This window comes from Microplitis demolitor, chromosome 7, assembly GCF_026212275.2.
Source record: "Microplitis demolitor isolate Queensland-Clemson2020A chromosome 7, iyMicDemo2.1a, whole genome shotgun sequence".
In the NCBI taxonomy this organism is placed as follows: Eukaryota; Metazoa; Arthropoda; class Insecta; order Hymenoptera; family Braconidae; genus Microplitis; species Microplitis demolitor.
Genome location: NC_068551.1, coordinates 3,431,723 through 3,448,484, shown reverse-complemented (window position 1 = coordinate 3,448,484; position 16,762 = coordinate 3,431,723). Strand labels below are relative to the sequence as shown.

Here is a 16,762-nt window from a genome sequence, read left to right as displayed (position 1 = left end):
GATTTTGATGGTTGAGGTGGCATTCAATGTGGCTTATAAAGTTTAAGAGCTTAACAGAATTTGGAATCCATCGAGTACATTGCAAGTTACCCGAAAAAAAAATTTTTGAAATTTTATTTTTGGAACATCTCCGAATATACTGTACCAATATATATATATATATATATATATATATATATATATATATATATATATATATATGTACTCGTACTAATTATACTCAAATTTCGAACTCAATTTTCGAAAATTAGACCGAAACCAATAACTTGCCTTTTTTAAAAATTTAAATTTTCATGGCGGGAAGTTTAAAATTTAAAATAAATAGCTGAAGAATAAATAACACATAATAAAGTTTGTAAGTGCTTGTACGTTTAACACATGCCGACAACACAACAGGATGACCAAAAACAAGCTTTTGAACATGAAAGATTAGCTGGTTGGACAATTTGTGCGTCACAAGGTAAAAATTCAACGTATGGTAGTAGGTACAACAAGAAGGAGAGTAAAGCTGTTGTAAGTGCTGTAGAAAGAGATGGACGAGTCAAGACAAGACAAGACAAGAAGAGAAAGAAGAAAAGATAGCTGGTTGAAAGCTGCAGCCACATAATATAACACAAGCGGCAACAAGAGTCACATGGCAACAGCAATCTCCTTCCTCTTATATCCTCATTTTTTTATTCTTAAACATATAGATTTTTTATTTCTTTCTTTCTTTATTCTTTAAAGCTCCCCACCCTCATCTCGTGTCTTCCATTCAACTATTCTATATTCCAAGACAAGACCCAAGTTAGCCCCTATACTGCCTCTCTCTCTCTCTCTCTCTCTTCTTCATCAGTTCTGGGTCCGCGGTCCCATACTATACCAGCCCGTCCGAACTCACACATCGCGATTATATCTCGCCGCAGGTACGTTGTTTTCGAACGCATATAGCGTCTGTCACGAGCCGAACCTGCCCGCGTGTTCGACCTGCTGAATAGACTAGATAGATAGAGCAGAGCTACACACATGATAGATACAAGTGAACATTCAGAGTAGCGTAGAGTTGTAGTATAGAGATAGAGCCAACTGTCGTTCATTTTACTCGCTAGCAGAACCCATCGGCCATGCCGTACCATGGCATGTTATATATGCTATTCCATGGCATGCCAGAACATCAGAGCCCAAAGAACAAAGACCGAGAAAACTGCAAAGAGCACAAGAGCTACAGCCTCCAACTCGATGCGTGCGAGTTCGTTCAGGTATAACAGGTTCGCCTCTGGCCTCCCTTTTACGAAGGATTCTCTGCTTGTTCTCTGTCTCTCCCTCTCTTTTCACTTCGATACATCGCTCATCTCACTCTATTCGTCGTTTGCTTCTTCTCTACTCACTTTAGTCTCTCATACTTATATAATCTTCATATATATATGTAAGTATATATGTATATAAATTCAGTACTTGTACATGGATGTACACAGCATCTTATATAGAATAGCATACAGCTTTTATTACTCCCACTCAGGTTTAAACTTGCCGCCCTCACATTCTTGTACCACCGTCATTAGGATCTACATCACAACTCATCGCAACTTTTCTACATCAATTATATATTAAGTTACTTCCTTCTATTATTTATTACTTTTTTTATATTAAATACATCAGCTAAATAATAATAATAATATTTATAATTGATGACACACTAATGATATGTATTTTTATTGGGTAAATATATTTTTTGTTTCAAAAATCTATTATTAGAAGTGAGTAACAATTTAAAGACGATGACTTTCTTATATTAGAGTACACAGAATAGAATCCAGACATAGATCTAAAAGCAATTGCTGTCGTCAGTCGAGCCGCGAGTTTAAAATTTATTTCTCGGTGTGTGTAATGTCTGATTCAAAAGTGTGAGCAAGATTCGAAGCACCGAAATACTTAACCGGTCAGGTCATTGATTCGCAAATAAAAGGCATTTTGCCAATATTCCATCGGCTCTTTTATTTTTCTACAGTATACTCATATATATATACATATATATTTATCATATCTGCAATCAACTTCCCTTGTCTTTATTTATTTAATGGCCAACAATTTATAAAATTATTTTATTTCTTACAATTACACCAACTTTTTTTTTCGTTACAAGATAATGATGTGAATTGGACTTTAAATTAGACATTACATCCGTTTATTTTAAAAACATTTTTTTTTTTATCGTATTGTTCAAACGTAATTTGAACTCTAAAACAATTTCACGCAGTGGTGAATCACAGGTAGAAGAGTAGTGTAGAGTAATATATATACTGGGCTCACTGGACTTTCTCACACACATTAAGGATTGCATGTACGTTTCAGAGGACGGGATCTATATATGTATATATATATATATATATATATATATATATATATATATATATATGTATACAAATGGATGTATGTACACAAACTAACAAGCTGCTAGTATACTGTAGTGTGTAATGAGTGTTATGTATATGTTGCGGTACTCTGACGCCCTGAGGAGTTTACTGGAGATACCTAGATGATTATATCGGGTATGTGGGTGGAGTGTTGGCTGGAGCTGCGCCAGGTTATACGATTTCTAGTACTGAGCCAGTAAATACTCTTCTCTTAACTGATAATGCTCTCTGAGATTATAAAGAAAATCGGTCTTGTGGAACTTAAGAGAAGAATTGTATTATATATTTTAAAAAATATAAATCCTGATACAAACAATGACTACAATACAAGTCAAAAAAAGTTGTAACTAGACCGAGCTTTTGTACCATCGGATAATGACATTTAATATTTTAAGTACTCATTTACTTGCTGCCATTTAAAGTCAGTTATGAAGAATGAGATTTTTTTTACTCAAAAGAAAAATAAGAATTGAATTATAGATTTTTTTTTTTTTTTTTAGAATGAAATTACTGTGAATATTAAATGGCTTAATTATCAGAGTAGTTAATTTGTGCGTTGCACCATAAATTTATGAAATAAAAAAAATTACAAGCTTTTGATGTAAGTGTAGTGTGTAATACATTTATAAGTATGTAAATATGTGCGCGAGTGTGTGAGTATGTGTATGTGGACTTTGATACCTTGATTTTTTGTATATTGTGTGCCTTTAAATTATCTCTCTTCACTTGCCTATATTATTTGCTGTATATTTTTACCTTTATCTATATATTTATGTTCTGCTTTATATACATACATATATATATTTTTTTCTTTTATATATTAGTGTGAATACGTCATCACATATGTATATAAAAAGGAATATAAACATGTTTAAATTCCAAAATTAAATTTTAATGTCTTGAGTTTTATTTTTCATCTTAAACTTCAGAACATTAAAGTGTGAATGAATATGAACGAGTCATTAAGACAATTATAATGAAATGTATATAGAGTAAGATATAAGTATGTATAAGAAATGTTGATATACGTTTTTTTTGTATGTATGTATGAGTTAGAAGTAAAGAGGAACTTAGTGAAGGAGAATTCAAATAAATATATGTGTGCGTATATGATAATAATAATATGAAGTAAAGTTTAAGGAGACGATGAGAAGTGGATGATGTTAAATAAAAGAGAATAATAAAAATGAAAGTAAAATAGGGAGCATTGTGCAGCAGGCGCGAATTGTAAAGCAAAGAGAATAAATGAGAAAAAAAAAGTAAATGATGAAATGAGAGCGAGGCAAATAGAGCGACGTATATATATGGATGTGCACATATATATGTATATGTATGAGCAAGCGATTATAATTGTTGAGGGTATGGAAGTTAAACTACAGATAATGGGATCCTCTTCTCATTGAGTCTCTGAAAACGTTTTTCAATCATAAATTACTTTTTAATAACATTTTTCAATTTATATATACATATATATATATATATGAACGGTAAAATATTTTCAGAGTAAAAGCGGATTAAATTCGGATTGAGTGCGGAGTGGATAATTGTTTATTTATTAAATCTCGGAGTAAAATTTACTCCGAGAAGTTTATTTTGCATTGGAACTCCGAATCTGAGTGAATGCGGATTTAAATAAAATCTAAATTACTCCGAAATCTCTTTGCTGAAACAGTAAATTCTCTATTTACTCCATATGTGAAGTAATTTTTTTTTAAACTCCGGGAATCTGAGTGAAGAAACAAATTAATCCCGAAAGGGATTTATTTGAATATTGAAACTTTGAACTGGAATAAACGCGGGTTTAAAAAAATCCAGATCACTCCGGAATTACTCCGCTGGAAAATATATTCCGTACATGGAGTAATTTTTTCTAAAACTCCGGATCAAATCCCCTTGGAGTAAAATTTACTCCGAAGGGGAGTTTAATTTACTATTGAAACTCCAGTTCGGAGTTAAATTTACTCTAAGAAGGAGTTTATTTTAATATTAAAACTCCGAACCAGAAAGCAGATTTAAAAACTGCTGGAAAAACCAAACTCCCCATTGACTCCTTATATAGAGTAAGTTTTTTTTAAACTCTGAACTCCGAGTTGCGCAATAAATTAAAATTAAAATAAAATCCGTAATCGCGCCGAATTACTCTTTATTTATCATACGTTGCGATTACTGTATCACAACGTTTAAATTTACAAAAAACAATAACTGTTTATTTTAAATTCAACTAGTGACCTTAACCTTTTTTACGCTCACATATAATTATATATTAGGAGCATCGGAAATAAGGATAAATAAAAGTAAAATGTAATTGAGATAAATGAAGGCCGAAGTGAGTTAGTTTCCGGCTCCTGGCACTAGCCCATCTCATCAACGAAAGCTAGTTAAGGAGAGACAAATATTTCAAACTCGTAAACGTGAACATGTAGACATTGTTCGTATTAACATACACAAATATTTAAAAATAATTTTCTTGGGTATAAACTACAGTAATTTTGTTTGAGAGTCAAACAATGGAATAAAATATGCAGGATATTTCTTGTATTCATAAATAAATGTGTAAAAAAATATTAAAAGACACTAGAAAAGATGAAAATAAGGATAAAAAGAATAGGAAGTAACATGTAGAGACCTGCGTGCGTTGCTCATCGAGTTGTGAAGCAGCAAAGAGAACAATCAGGAATCGATGTATAGGAATTCCAGCGGACCCTGTCAACCGGAATTTCATGCAAACTCTGGACCTAACGAGGGTCCATACGAGTATTCTATATATGTATATGTATATGTATATATAATACAGGGGAAATCAATTCTCCCAGCGTAGTGTGGCTGTTGCTACAGTGTAGTTGTACACACGGGCCGTAAAAAATAAAAATAAAATAAAATATATAAATAAATAACCAAGAGTCAAAGAATTCGGAGTAAAAGAATAGCAGCAACAGAAGCAGCAGCAGCAGCTAAGCGACAGAGGCCAACCAAGGGGGTAAGGAATAAGCCTACTGCTCTCTGCTCGAGGAGCCACGAAAAGGCGCCGCGTGCTCGCGCGAGCAAGAGCTATATACCTTGGAGAAGAAACGACTGTTGAGAATAATAATGAGTGAGACTGGATGAGGGAGAAATACCATTTAAAAGTGAGATAGACATATACATATTCTTCAAGAGTCCCGGTGGAAGGAACACCGCGTGCGACCAAGAGGTACGAGGTTGGGTATATATAAAACCCGCCGCGACGAATAATAATGAACGTTATATGACCGGTGGAGAGACAAAGAAGGACAAGACCAAGGAATGAATAAGAAAAGAGCCAACTTTGGTTAAGAGAGAGTCCACTTGCTGTCTATGTGTTGAGCATTTTGTGCCTCTATACATATATACATATATATGTATTATAAGTATGTACTGGTAACAACTGATACATAACAGAGTGGTGAAGATGAGGATAAAGAAATAGGCGTCTCGTCTTGGCCAATTCACTGGGGCACACCTCTACCTACAACCTGCCTAACGATTCTCTCTCATACTAAATCCAACAAGACTTGTCTGTTTTTAGAGTTGAGTCTAGAGTAGAGATCCTTAGCTTTTAGGTGTACCGGCAGCCTGCAGGCGAACAAGGCCAAAGGCCACGCGGAATGCAGACACGTAACGCACGCAGAATGTAAGAGCCTCCTTTTCAGAGTCTCTTTCATTATTTTTTTTATTCTTTACTTTTATTTTAGTTTTTCGATTCTCGGCTGCTTTAACGTTAGCTCTGCTCTAAACTTAAAAGAGACCTCTACACTTTTATATATATATATATATGCATATGTATACAAATACAAGAATACAGAGATGACTGGTGGTGGGCCAGTCTTACTTGGACGGGCAGGTCTAAAGAGAGGAATTATTAGTGGAATCGGCACGAAAGATCGTGGGACCACAAGGTGCGACCCCCCATTGCCATCATTCCATACCATCAGGTAATACCTCACAAAAAGATTATAATAAAACAGCTCACTGATGAGATATTTCTGAACTATTTCCTTTTTTTATTTATTCCGCATACTTTACATATTAATTCTGAACCTAAGAGAAGGACAAAAGTCCAAAGTAAAAGAATGAATGATATTAGAATCGATTAATCGATCGTTAAATTTAATGTAATTCATAGTGAGCAAAGCTGTGCGCTGATGGAATCATTTGGTGTCGCTGGTGTACGTACACTACGCACACACTCTCACATATATAGTGTAGAAACCGTGTGAAACTTTTAATTAAGAGCCAAGATCCGGCGCCTACTTCTGCGAACAAGTTCGACAAGGACTTGGAGACCGGGTAGGGACTATAAGAACACGGAGAAATAAAAAAACGACCGAAGAATACAAGGAGCAGAGGGGACCAAAAATATTTCAATTGACGTCCAAGTACTTTCTCATTGATTTTACATATTTTTTCTCATTAACTTTCCTCATTAATGTTAATAAAATTTTTTTAAAAATTTATAAACAGTTAATTGACCACTGGAGTATTTTATAAATTTATCAATTTACTATTTTAATTTCAAACAATTTACTGAGGGTATGTAACAACAAGAGCAAACATGACACGTCAAGTGTCATTTCATCGCGTGCATGAATTAATTCTCTTACATATACGTTATTTAGTTTCTTTAGTTTGCTCTCTCGACCCTCGATGGTCAATGAAGGAGCGGCATCCGGTCCCGCAGTAAAGATATTTTTAAAAAAAAACCAGCGAAATAAAAAAAAGTGAGAAGAAGCCAGCGTGAATTCATCTCTCTCACCGCCTACGTAGCGACATTTAACGTCGCCTATTCCGTCCCACGCATTGCCGCAAAATTTTCAAAAAAATATACTTTTTTTCGTAATAAATCTGGTAAAAAGTGACAGTACCTTCTCTTCGAGTGCAGGACCGTTTTCCATGGCGTACATAATAGCATCTGAAATTCGGGTATCCAACTGCCTGATCGCCCTCTCAGCATTCAATCCAAGGGGATCAGTTCGCCCGTCAACGGCTATAACGAGACGTTCAACAGTCTCGACGTAACCAGACCATGCCAGATCTAATTCTGAAGCCGGTTCAGTCAAACAGCCTCTGAAAAATTAATCATCGACCAGAGTATTACTACATGTACATGTGTACATATATTCTAGTAATTCATTTATCATTTCCTTAACATTTATTACTCTCATAAATGTCATAATGACAATATAATGAAATGATTGAAAAATAATAACGTGTCATTATTAATAAAAAAACAATAAATTACCTCATGACATTGGTGCAAAGACCACCACAAGGACGAATAGAAGACCCGTAGCCAGAGCACTTTGGACAATAAGTCATTCTCAAAAGTGCTTCGTAGCATGAAGATTGTTGTGGACTAGTTGTATAAAATAAGACACTGTCAGTACGATCCAATACTGTTTTGCCGAGAGTTAATGCCTGCACTAGTACACGAGTTGCTTCAAGACTTTTACTGACAGATCGTGATATTTGTTTAGGTATATCACCGAACGGCTGTATTTCATCCATAGCCTCGTATAAACACTGTTTGAATTTATCTGTAAAGTCCTGCTGGTGAGGATTAACTGCGTGATGATAGGCTATTGGAAATAACCGGGTGAAAAAGTCAGTAAATCGTTCTTGAAGCATATCACGACTCAACGGTTGCTGCAGAGTGTCGGGTGTGTTACTGGGTGACACGTAGTCCACCATTGCCTGATACAATCCTTTAATAGATGGTCTGCTGAGCAGTGACATTGATCTGTAGACTTGTTCGAACAGGATCAGCGTTTTATTTTCAGACTGACGTGCAAGAGTTGTTACTGCATCTAAAATTTTAAAAATACAATTTTTTTTATTTATTTGAAGGAATTCTCAGACAATTTCCTCCATTTTTTGAAACATGCAATTGCTTTCAATTGTCATGAAATTTTATTTATTAATTTAAAATTCAAGCATTCATTGAAAAAAGTAAAATTTCGGTGAGATAGATTTTTTTAAAAATTACTCAGTTGTTAGCAATCAGGAGATGAAATTTGGAAAACAAATTTTAGCCTGAAGTTTGACATTCAAAATTAACTGAAATTTATTTTCAAAATTTCGTTTAAATTCTAATTAATATCAACCCGGGTCAAAAATAAAATTTGATTCAGGCTCACTTCGCCTTATTTTCTTTCAGTTATCAATTTGCTGACAACTTTCCGAAAAGATCTCGATTTTTCCGAGTTAAATTAAATTTTTGTTAACTTTTAGAATATTTTTCCAAATTTCAAATTGGTAAATCCAGTCTAAACAAAGGTTTATTTTTGACCCGGGAGTAAATAATTTTTTTAAAAATCTGTCTCGGCGAAGTTGTAACTGCGTTTTTTTTAAATTGCTACTTTAATCCAATTTAATTAATAATTCTGGCTAGCAGACAATTAAAAATTTTCCGATTTTTTTTTAACAAATCAATTACAAAAAAATAAAAACTAAAAATATGCACATGAACAAAATTTAAAAAGCTACAGGTGCATTTTTTCGATTTTTTTTTTTTATAATTTACTATCTAAAAGAAAATCCAAAAATTATTAGACGTCAACTAGCTTTCCTATCATTTTAATTAATTATCAAAATTTCATTACGGTCATTAAATATTTTTAAAAAATTAGGAGCATTGTCTAAGAATGGCTTTAAATACTAAATAAATTTTTAAAGACAGTTTTTATTTCATTAGCTCAACAAACGCGGGGTAAATAGACACGTGGGAATTGTTACAGTAAATTGTTATAATTTTGTTTTTTCGTTATATCTCTGATGAGTGTCAACTACTAATTTCTTCCCCCTTTTTTCTATGCATACAAAAAGCATTGTAATGAACATCACGTCCGTAGATGTCTATTATAATAAAACTTTCGCAGCTATTACGTGAGTAAATAATTACACAAGTTCTTTTTTTTTTTTTTTTTTAAACTAAAGAGTTATATTTTACAGCACAATTGTCAATTAGATTAACCACTGGCATTTAAAATAAAAATAAAAAAGCTTAATAATAATAAATTAGCATTTAATGGTCATTGCTCTTAATAATCTTCATCACTCACTTAATAACGTATATCGATTACATTCGATTAGACACAAGTGGCAACCACTTATAACTCAGTAAGTGGTTAGCGCTTACATACAATTGCATATATGGTATAAAAGTAAAGTGATAAAAAAAAATTATGAGGACTTGACAAGTTTTTTCATTTATAAAACAATTAAAAGTATAACTTTTATTTTTTAAATAAAGTAAAAAAAAAAAAAAAAGTAAATAAATACATCATTAAAAGTATAAACTGATAAGTATAATAAAAAAGTTTTTCGTTAACAAGTTTTACACAGGAGTGAAAATAGTTTGACGTATAAGCCAACGATGCTTGAACAGTGTGTATCATAATAATAAGAACGAGATGAAAGGAGAGAGAAAGGGAGACAAGTCTGCAGGTTGCCGCGGAAACGACACGCGCCGAGCTACATCAGCTAGTGTAGTTAAGTGTAGATTTGGTTTCGCCTTTTAATACCGTATATATAATACGTAACCTCATATACTACATACATATGAGACACACACACACATATACATACATGTATGAATATGTATACGATTTAAATACAATATCACGGCGCATACATTTATACGGTTTATTTAACCAGCTAAAACTTATAATCGTATAATTAATCGAGCGTTGATTATTGGCCAATTAGTTTCAAATATGTCATAGGACAATCAGCTGATTGTTGACCGACTTTGACATGGTTATTTTAGCATATCTCACATAAATATGTATATGTTATAAATTATACTAAATGTCATGTTCTGTCAAAAGTTTTTTTTTTTTTTTTTTTTTTTTGTAATATATTTAAATAAAACGGCGGTATAATAATAGATGAATAAATTAGATGTTAAATATAATTCTGAAATTAGCCGACGACTGATAATTTTTGAATTTTTTTAAAATAATAAATTATAAAAAATTTTACGGACACTAAAAAATTTGGAGTGATCTAGATTTTATTTAAATCTGCATTCACTGATTCGGAATTTTGATATTTAAATAAACATCTTTTGGAAGTGAATTTCATTCCAGAATTACTCTGATTGATTTTCATGTACCTGATGATCGAAACGTTTTTTGTACAACGAAAAAAAAAAATTGTAAAGTAAGAAATTTAGTGAATGAGTAAATTTCTGAAATGTTTCGCATTTAGGTGCTGGTATGCCAGCCGAAAATTTCAGGCCACACCGAAACTACTCAAGCAGTCAAATTACATGAATTTTTTTCATTTTCATTGCGCGGAAAACATTTCTATCTTCAAGTACATTATTTTTTACAGTAAATATGATTTTCTGGCGGGAGAAATATTTTCCATTCTGAAATAAAAAAAGTTTTCTTAAGACTTGAAAAAATTTATTTGGGCAAGTAAAAAGTTTTTACCTCAAGAAATCAATTTTTTCTGTGTAGTTTTTTAAATTTTCTACAGGTCCATTTTTTTTTTAAATTCATTTGTTGAAAAAAAAATCCAAAAATTGTCATCTGTCTCCAAACTAGCTAATCGTAAAATAAAAATTTATAAATAATAAAAATAACAATATACTATTATCGTAATCTATATTGTCATATAATGTATTGTCATTATTCTTAAAAAAGTTGTTGTTGTTATTGTAAAAGTTTAAGTTAAAATAGGAAAAGAAACATTTAACCTGGATCTTAGTTATTATTCTGGTTGAACTCTATCTTTTATGCTCGTATTTCTTGGTTAATATAACAAAAGCCATTTGCAATATATAATGTATAAATGTATATATATTTAATGTACGTAAGTACAAACTGAAAAAAATAATTGTGGTAAAGTATTTTTAAGCAACAGTACCACCTGAATGTAACGAAAATAGCACGACCCACTTTCTTATTTCTTTACTTCATCATCATCATATATTCTTTCTCTTTCTTTATCATTTATCTTTATATGCTTTAAAATATCCTCTCTTACTGTTATATTATATACCGTCGTATAATATACAGACAAGTCTTAAACTAAAACTTTGCTGCGGTGTTTGACTCCATCCATACACTCTGTACTCAACTCTCAATACATAAATATATATACATATATGTACGTATGTATACATAATATATACACTCAACAGGACAAAACTTTAAACGAGCCGACGAGTTTGAGCAGAGGCACACCCATTCATCCACGTTATTTTCCATTTAAATTAAATCACATTTCACAATCGACAGAACTGTCTTATATATTATTTTCTCAGTTAAAACTTAATATCAATAATATTAATAAGACCAACTTTTAACATTGACTTGTTAGCTTCATTTTAATTAACACAAAATATATATATTTTTTTTTTAAATTTAAATCATTTATTTATTTACTGAAAATTGCCGGGGGTCGATTTAAGTTTTTAAAATTAACATTCGAAAGTTGTTGCAAAAAAATCAAAATTCCGGCTAAACTATCATAGATATCACAAAAATGTATATGAGCAATTCAGTCGCTAATTAAATTATCTACAAAAAAGGTCTTATTGCATTTTTACGTAAATCTAATTATTCCAACGTAATTATAACTTGAAATAATAGAATAAATTTTAAGATGCTAATTCTCAGATACCCCTCACTTATTTTTACTATAACTTTATAACTATGGTAAATACGTCAATAAGTCTCATGACCTTTTTTGTAGCAAATTAAATTTCCTACAACTTTTGTTTGAAAAATTTATCTCTAAAATCAACAGTTCCATTGGAAATTTCATTTTTAAATTTTGCTGCCTGTATTTTAAGTTTTTTTCATACTGACGTACAGTAAATAAAAATAAACAAACTAATGATATATAATATTTATAAGATTAAATAGAAAAATAAAACATTGAAATACATATGAGTTTAATAAGTATCATAAAATTTTTTCCAAGAGATGTTGCATCAAATGGTGAAAGTATCATGTATCAAAAAAAAGTTTATTTTTATTATTACATAAAAAAAAGGCAATTTATAAATATAAATGATTTATTATTTATTATTATTATCATTAATAATAATAAATATATAAATGAAATTATCAGAATCTGACAAGTAAAAAAAAAGGTCAATGAACTTGTCTGGTACGCAAATAAACTGACACCTAACAGTGAAGTTGACATAGTGGATAGATCAAATGTTGAATCGACTTGGACAGGACTATTTCATGCAGTTGGCGAATGTTTTCAAAGCCACTACTCGTATATACTCTTATGTACTACATATACATATACAAATACATATACATGTGTATATTCATCATCGATAGCCGCAGGGCAAGCAGAAAATGGAAGAGTAGAGGAAGAAAGAGGGTTCTGCTGGTCAAACGAATATGTACGACTGCGTGATGTAGTGTAGCGGTTTTATTGCAAGTTTCAATACACGATGTTGAATCAAGGCTTTACTGTGTGGATAAATTTTTCTATACGTTCTCCAACATCTCTTCTCTTCTATTCTATTATTTCATATATAATATATACATATACATAGACCCATCAGTTATATCTGCTCGAGCGCGAGGTGTAGGAAAATCACTCACATCGCAGCTCTCCCTGTCTCTCCCTCTCTCTACGTCTCTCCCTTTGCTCAGAGTTATGCAAACATATGAGTAAATTATAAACAAATAATACATATTCGTAACTGTCATAATTTTATTTGATTTTAAATACTCCATTTGTGCACTTTATAATATAAACGGTGTTAAGAAATTATTTAACATTTGTATTTTATTTTTTTTAAAGTCGTACTGACAATTATTAATTGAAGATTTAAGATGTTACAAAACTGATAGCGGTAATGGAATGCAATACGATTAATAATAATAAATGTATTAAGGAATAATTCAATTAATTTATTCATTGATATGGTAATTTTTTTTTTTTTTATGAAAAAAGTTACAACGGTGGAAAAAAATAACTTGATTTTTATCTGATTTATTAGGAGGTAAAAAAAAATTTTTTAAATAATATTTAATTAAATCACACAGTTGAAAGATCATGAATATGACGGCTTGACTGCTCCATTTTATTTAGGATAATTAAAATATCAAAGGAATATTATTACAATGGATATTTTAAATAGAATGAAATTTAACAATGGAGATAATAAACCGTTGAATAAACAAAACAATTAAATTAAAAGATAATAATTAATTTTATTTAATTTTATTCATTATTTAAAATTATTATTGCATTGTAAAAAATTTTCGAGGTGCAGATTAAATCTGGAGCGGATGACTGTGAATTTATTTAATTCCCTTGGAGTAAAATTTACACCGAAGAGAAGTTTGTCTTCAATTGAAACTCCAGGTCGGAGTAAAATTCCCTTCAAAAGGGAATTTATTTAAATATTAAAACTCCAAATGGAATTCGGATTTCAATGGAATTCAAATATCTCCGCTAAAAAAAATTCTTTATTTACTCCGTATGCGGGGTAATTTTTTTTTGACGAGTGACGGAGTGAATTCGGAGTTAAATAAAATTCATACTCATTCCAAATTCACTCCCGTTTTTTTACAGTGTACATATAAACTTCCCCTCGGGTAAATTTCATCTAGAGATGATTAAATAGATACTCAGTAATCCGCTCCAAATTTACTCCGCGTTTACTCCGAAAATTTTTTAGTAATATTCGACTTTAAAATAAAAAATTAATAATATCTTTATCATATAAATAAAAAACTAGAGACAATTTTATTTAAAATATATAAATCACGATTCAAGTGACGTTTGTCCGGTAATTTTGAGCGCGGGTTTAGTAAACGGGTGCAATCGTTTCCAAACTAGGACTGAGATTGCACACGTAAATCCGTGCCAGAAGAGCAAAATATTTATATATATATATATATATATATATATATATATAGCGTCAAGGATTTTCTATCTAGTGCTTTAGTGCTTGCAAACGGGTTGCAGAGATAGTCCGATCGAGATTCCACACACGATAGTCTCTGCGTAGGCGTTTCGTTCCGGATTCCACCCTTACCCTTTCTCCAAATTTCCTTTTATTCTCTTCACATTCGTCTCTATACTCGTTTACCTCTATCGTCTACACTCCACACTATCCTCATCTTCATAATATACATATACACACACACACACACACACACACACATTTTTCCTGATACTTTTATGGCCACGCCTGTTACTTACTTTATTACAATTGCTTCTTTTAATTGAATTTTTATAAATTTTAAATGTTATCATTATCAATTATCAACAAATAAATAAATTAAATAAATTGCTCTCATATCTATATATATATATATTTTTAAATTAATAATCAAGATGTAAGTCTATTGATATTGATGACGTAAAGTACTTTTAAAAGATGATGATATTGCGATATTTAATCGGTTTCACCGATCACGTATTTGAAATCCGTTTATGCAAGTATGCATCAGGAGCACGCCAAGTGCCTGTTAAATTTATATTACATAAATATATGTATTATATATTTTATAAATTTAATTATTAATTAATATTCATCCTCACACTATGAAAAATTAAAATTTCAAAATTAATGTCATGAATTAAAATATTTAAATAATAATAATATATGACATTACATGTATAAAAAATATGCTCATGAATTAAAAGTAGCGGGAGTTATATATATGTATATGTATATGTATATAATATATCGAATCAAGCAATCGGTTTAATTGCGATACTCGATACGAATTCACGAGCAAGCCAAGTGCTCACAGATGAGAGTAAGGAATGGAGAGAAGGTACAAATAAGTAAAAGAGAGAAAGAGAGTTCTTCAGTAGACTACTCTCGCCCGGGCGTGCGAGGATTGTGCGACGTGGCCTTATACGGCGAGTAGCTGAGAGACCGTTCGTTGGAGCGCGAGAAAGCCAACCGTCTTGGTCTTTCTCTCCTTCTTCTCCTGATCACCTCCACAAAAATTTATTTATTTTGATTCTTCTTAATCTCCTTCTTCTTTCTCTTACTCCTCTCAAGTTCTATACTCCGACTCTCTTCTTCCAGCTTCACTTCTCAAACTCTTTTGCTGAGTATTGGCAAAACTAAACTCCGATCCGAACCGTGGACACACATGCATACAACACACGACACTACACCTAAACTGCCCGCCCTTTTCTCTTCTTATGTAGCTCGACTCTACACCACATCCAGCTCAGATCAACATTACATACTTACACCACTAAATCTTTACTCTTTAAAAACCAACACAACTTTCGCATACTCCTTCTCACTCGTTTTGGTTAAGTTCCAACGGTTGCCGAACCGCATTTTTCTTCCTTTCCTTTCCCTCGGTCTTTCGTCTCTCACGCGGTCGATTCAAGGGAAGCTTCACTTCCATTACATAGAGACATAACGCGAACTACCCCGTGTCTATTTAATTATTTTTATAATTTATGTAATCTCATATATTTTTAAACAGAGCATTAAACTGTTTAAATTCCGAGTGATTATGAATTTTATTTAAATCCGGATTTACTCCGTCCGGAGTTTCCGGAGTTTTAGAAAAAATCACTCGATTTCGGAGTAATCTGGATTTTTTTAAAATCCGCATTCATTCCAGTTCGGTATTTTAATATTGAAATAAACCTTCAGGAGTTAATTTTACTCCGAATCGGGGCTTCAATATAAAACTAAATTCCCCGTCAGAGTAAATTTTACTTCGAGGGGATAAAATAAATACACGGGGAGAATTATCTAATAATTTTTACTCGTTAATTGTGAGTAAAACTGGGCCTGGATGAATAATTACTCTTCCGTTTGAAGATAGTGTTCAATTATGAGGTAAAACAACCCAATTTCAAGTAATTTTTTAATAAAAAAGAGTAAAAAATTTTAAAAAGTCATCAGTTTTCAATTTTTTTGAATTTATTTTGTTTTTGGCCCAGGCTTACTCTAAATTGTAGGGTAAATTTTATCAAAAAATTATCTCCGGGTAGGCAGTCTTTCGCTCCGCATTCACTCCGAATTTAATCCGTGTTCACTCCGCAAATTTTCAAAAAAGCTGTCAATTTTAAGTTTTTATGAATTATAAGTAAAAAAAATTTGAGCAGTAGTTTTCCAAAATGCTGTCAATTTTAAGTTTTTATGAATTACTAGTAAATAAATATTTGGGTAGTAATTTTCAAAAAAGCTGTCAATTTTAAGTTTTTATGAATTATAAGTAAAAAAAAATTTGAGTAGTAGTTTTTCAAAATGCTGTCAATTTTAAGTTTTTATGAATTACTAGTAAATCAATATTTGGGTAGTAATTTTCAAAAAAGCTGTCAATTTTAAGATTTTATGAATTATAAGTAAAAAAAAATTTGAGTAGTAGTTTTCCAAAATG

The 16,762-nt window shown here is 31.5% G+C and overlaps 1 protein-coding gene across 1 annotated transcript in view; it reads right to left on the bottom strand.

Annotated features, from left to right (window-relative positions):
* The window catches only part of LOC103576871 (division abnormally delayed protein), a 44,216-nt gene that overhangs the window by 20,330 nt on the left and 7,124 nt on the right, over positions 1-16,762 (bottom strand). Inside the window, exons 3-4 of the mRNA XM_008557286.2 lie at positions 7,651-8,215; positions 7,274-7,475 (exon numbers count right to left, since the gene is read on the bottom strand). Coding sequence (XP_008555508.1) covers positions 7,274-7,475; positions 7,651-8,215 — 767 coding nt within the window. The remainder of the gene's footprint in view (positions 1-7,273; positions 7,476-7,650; positions 8,216-16,762) is intronic.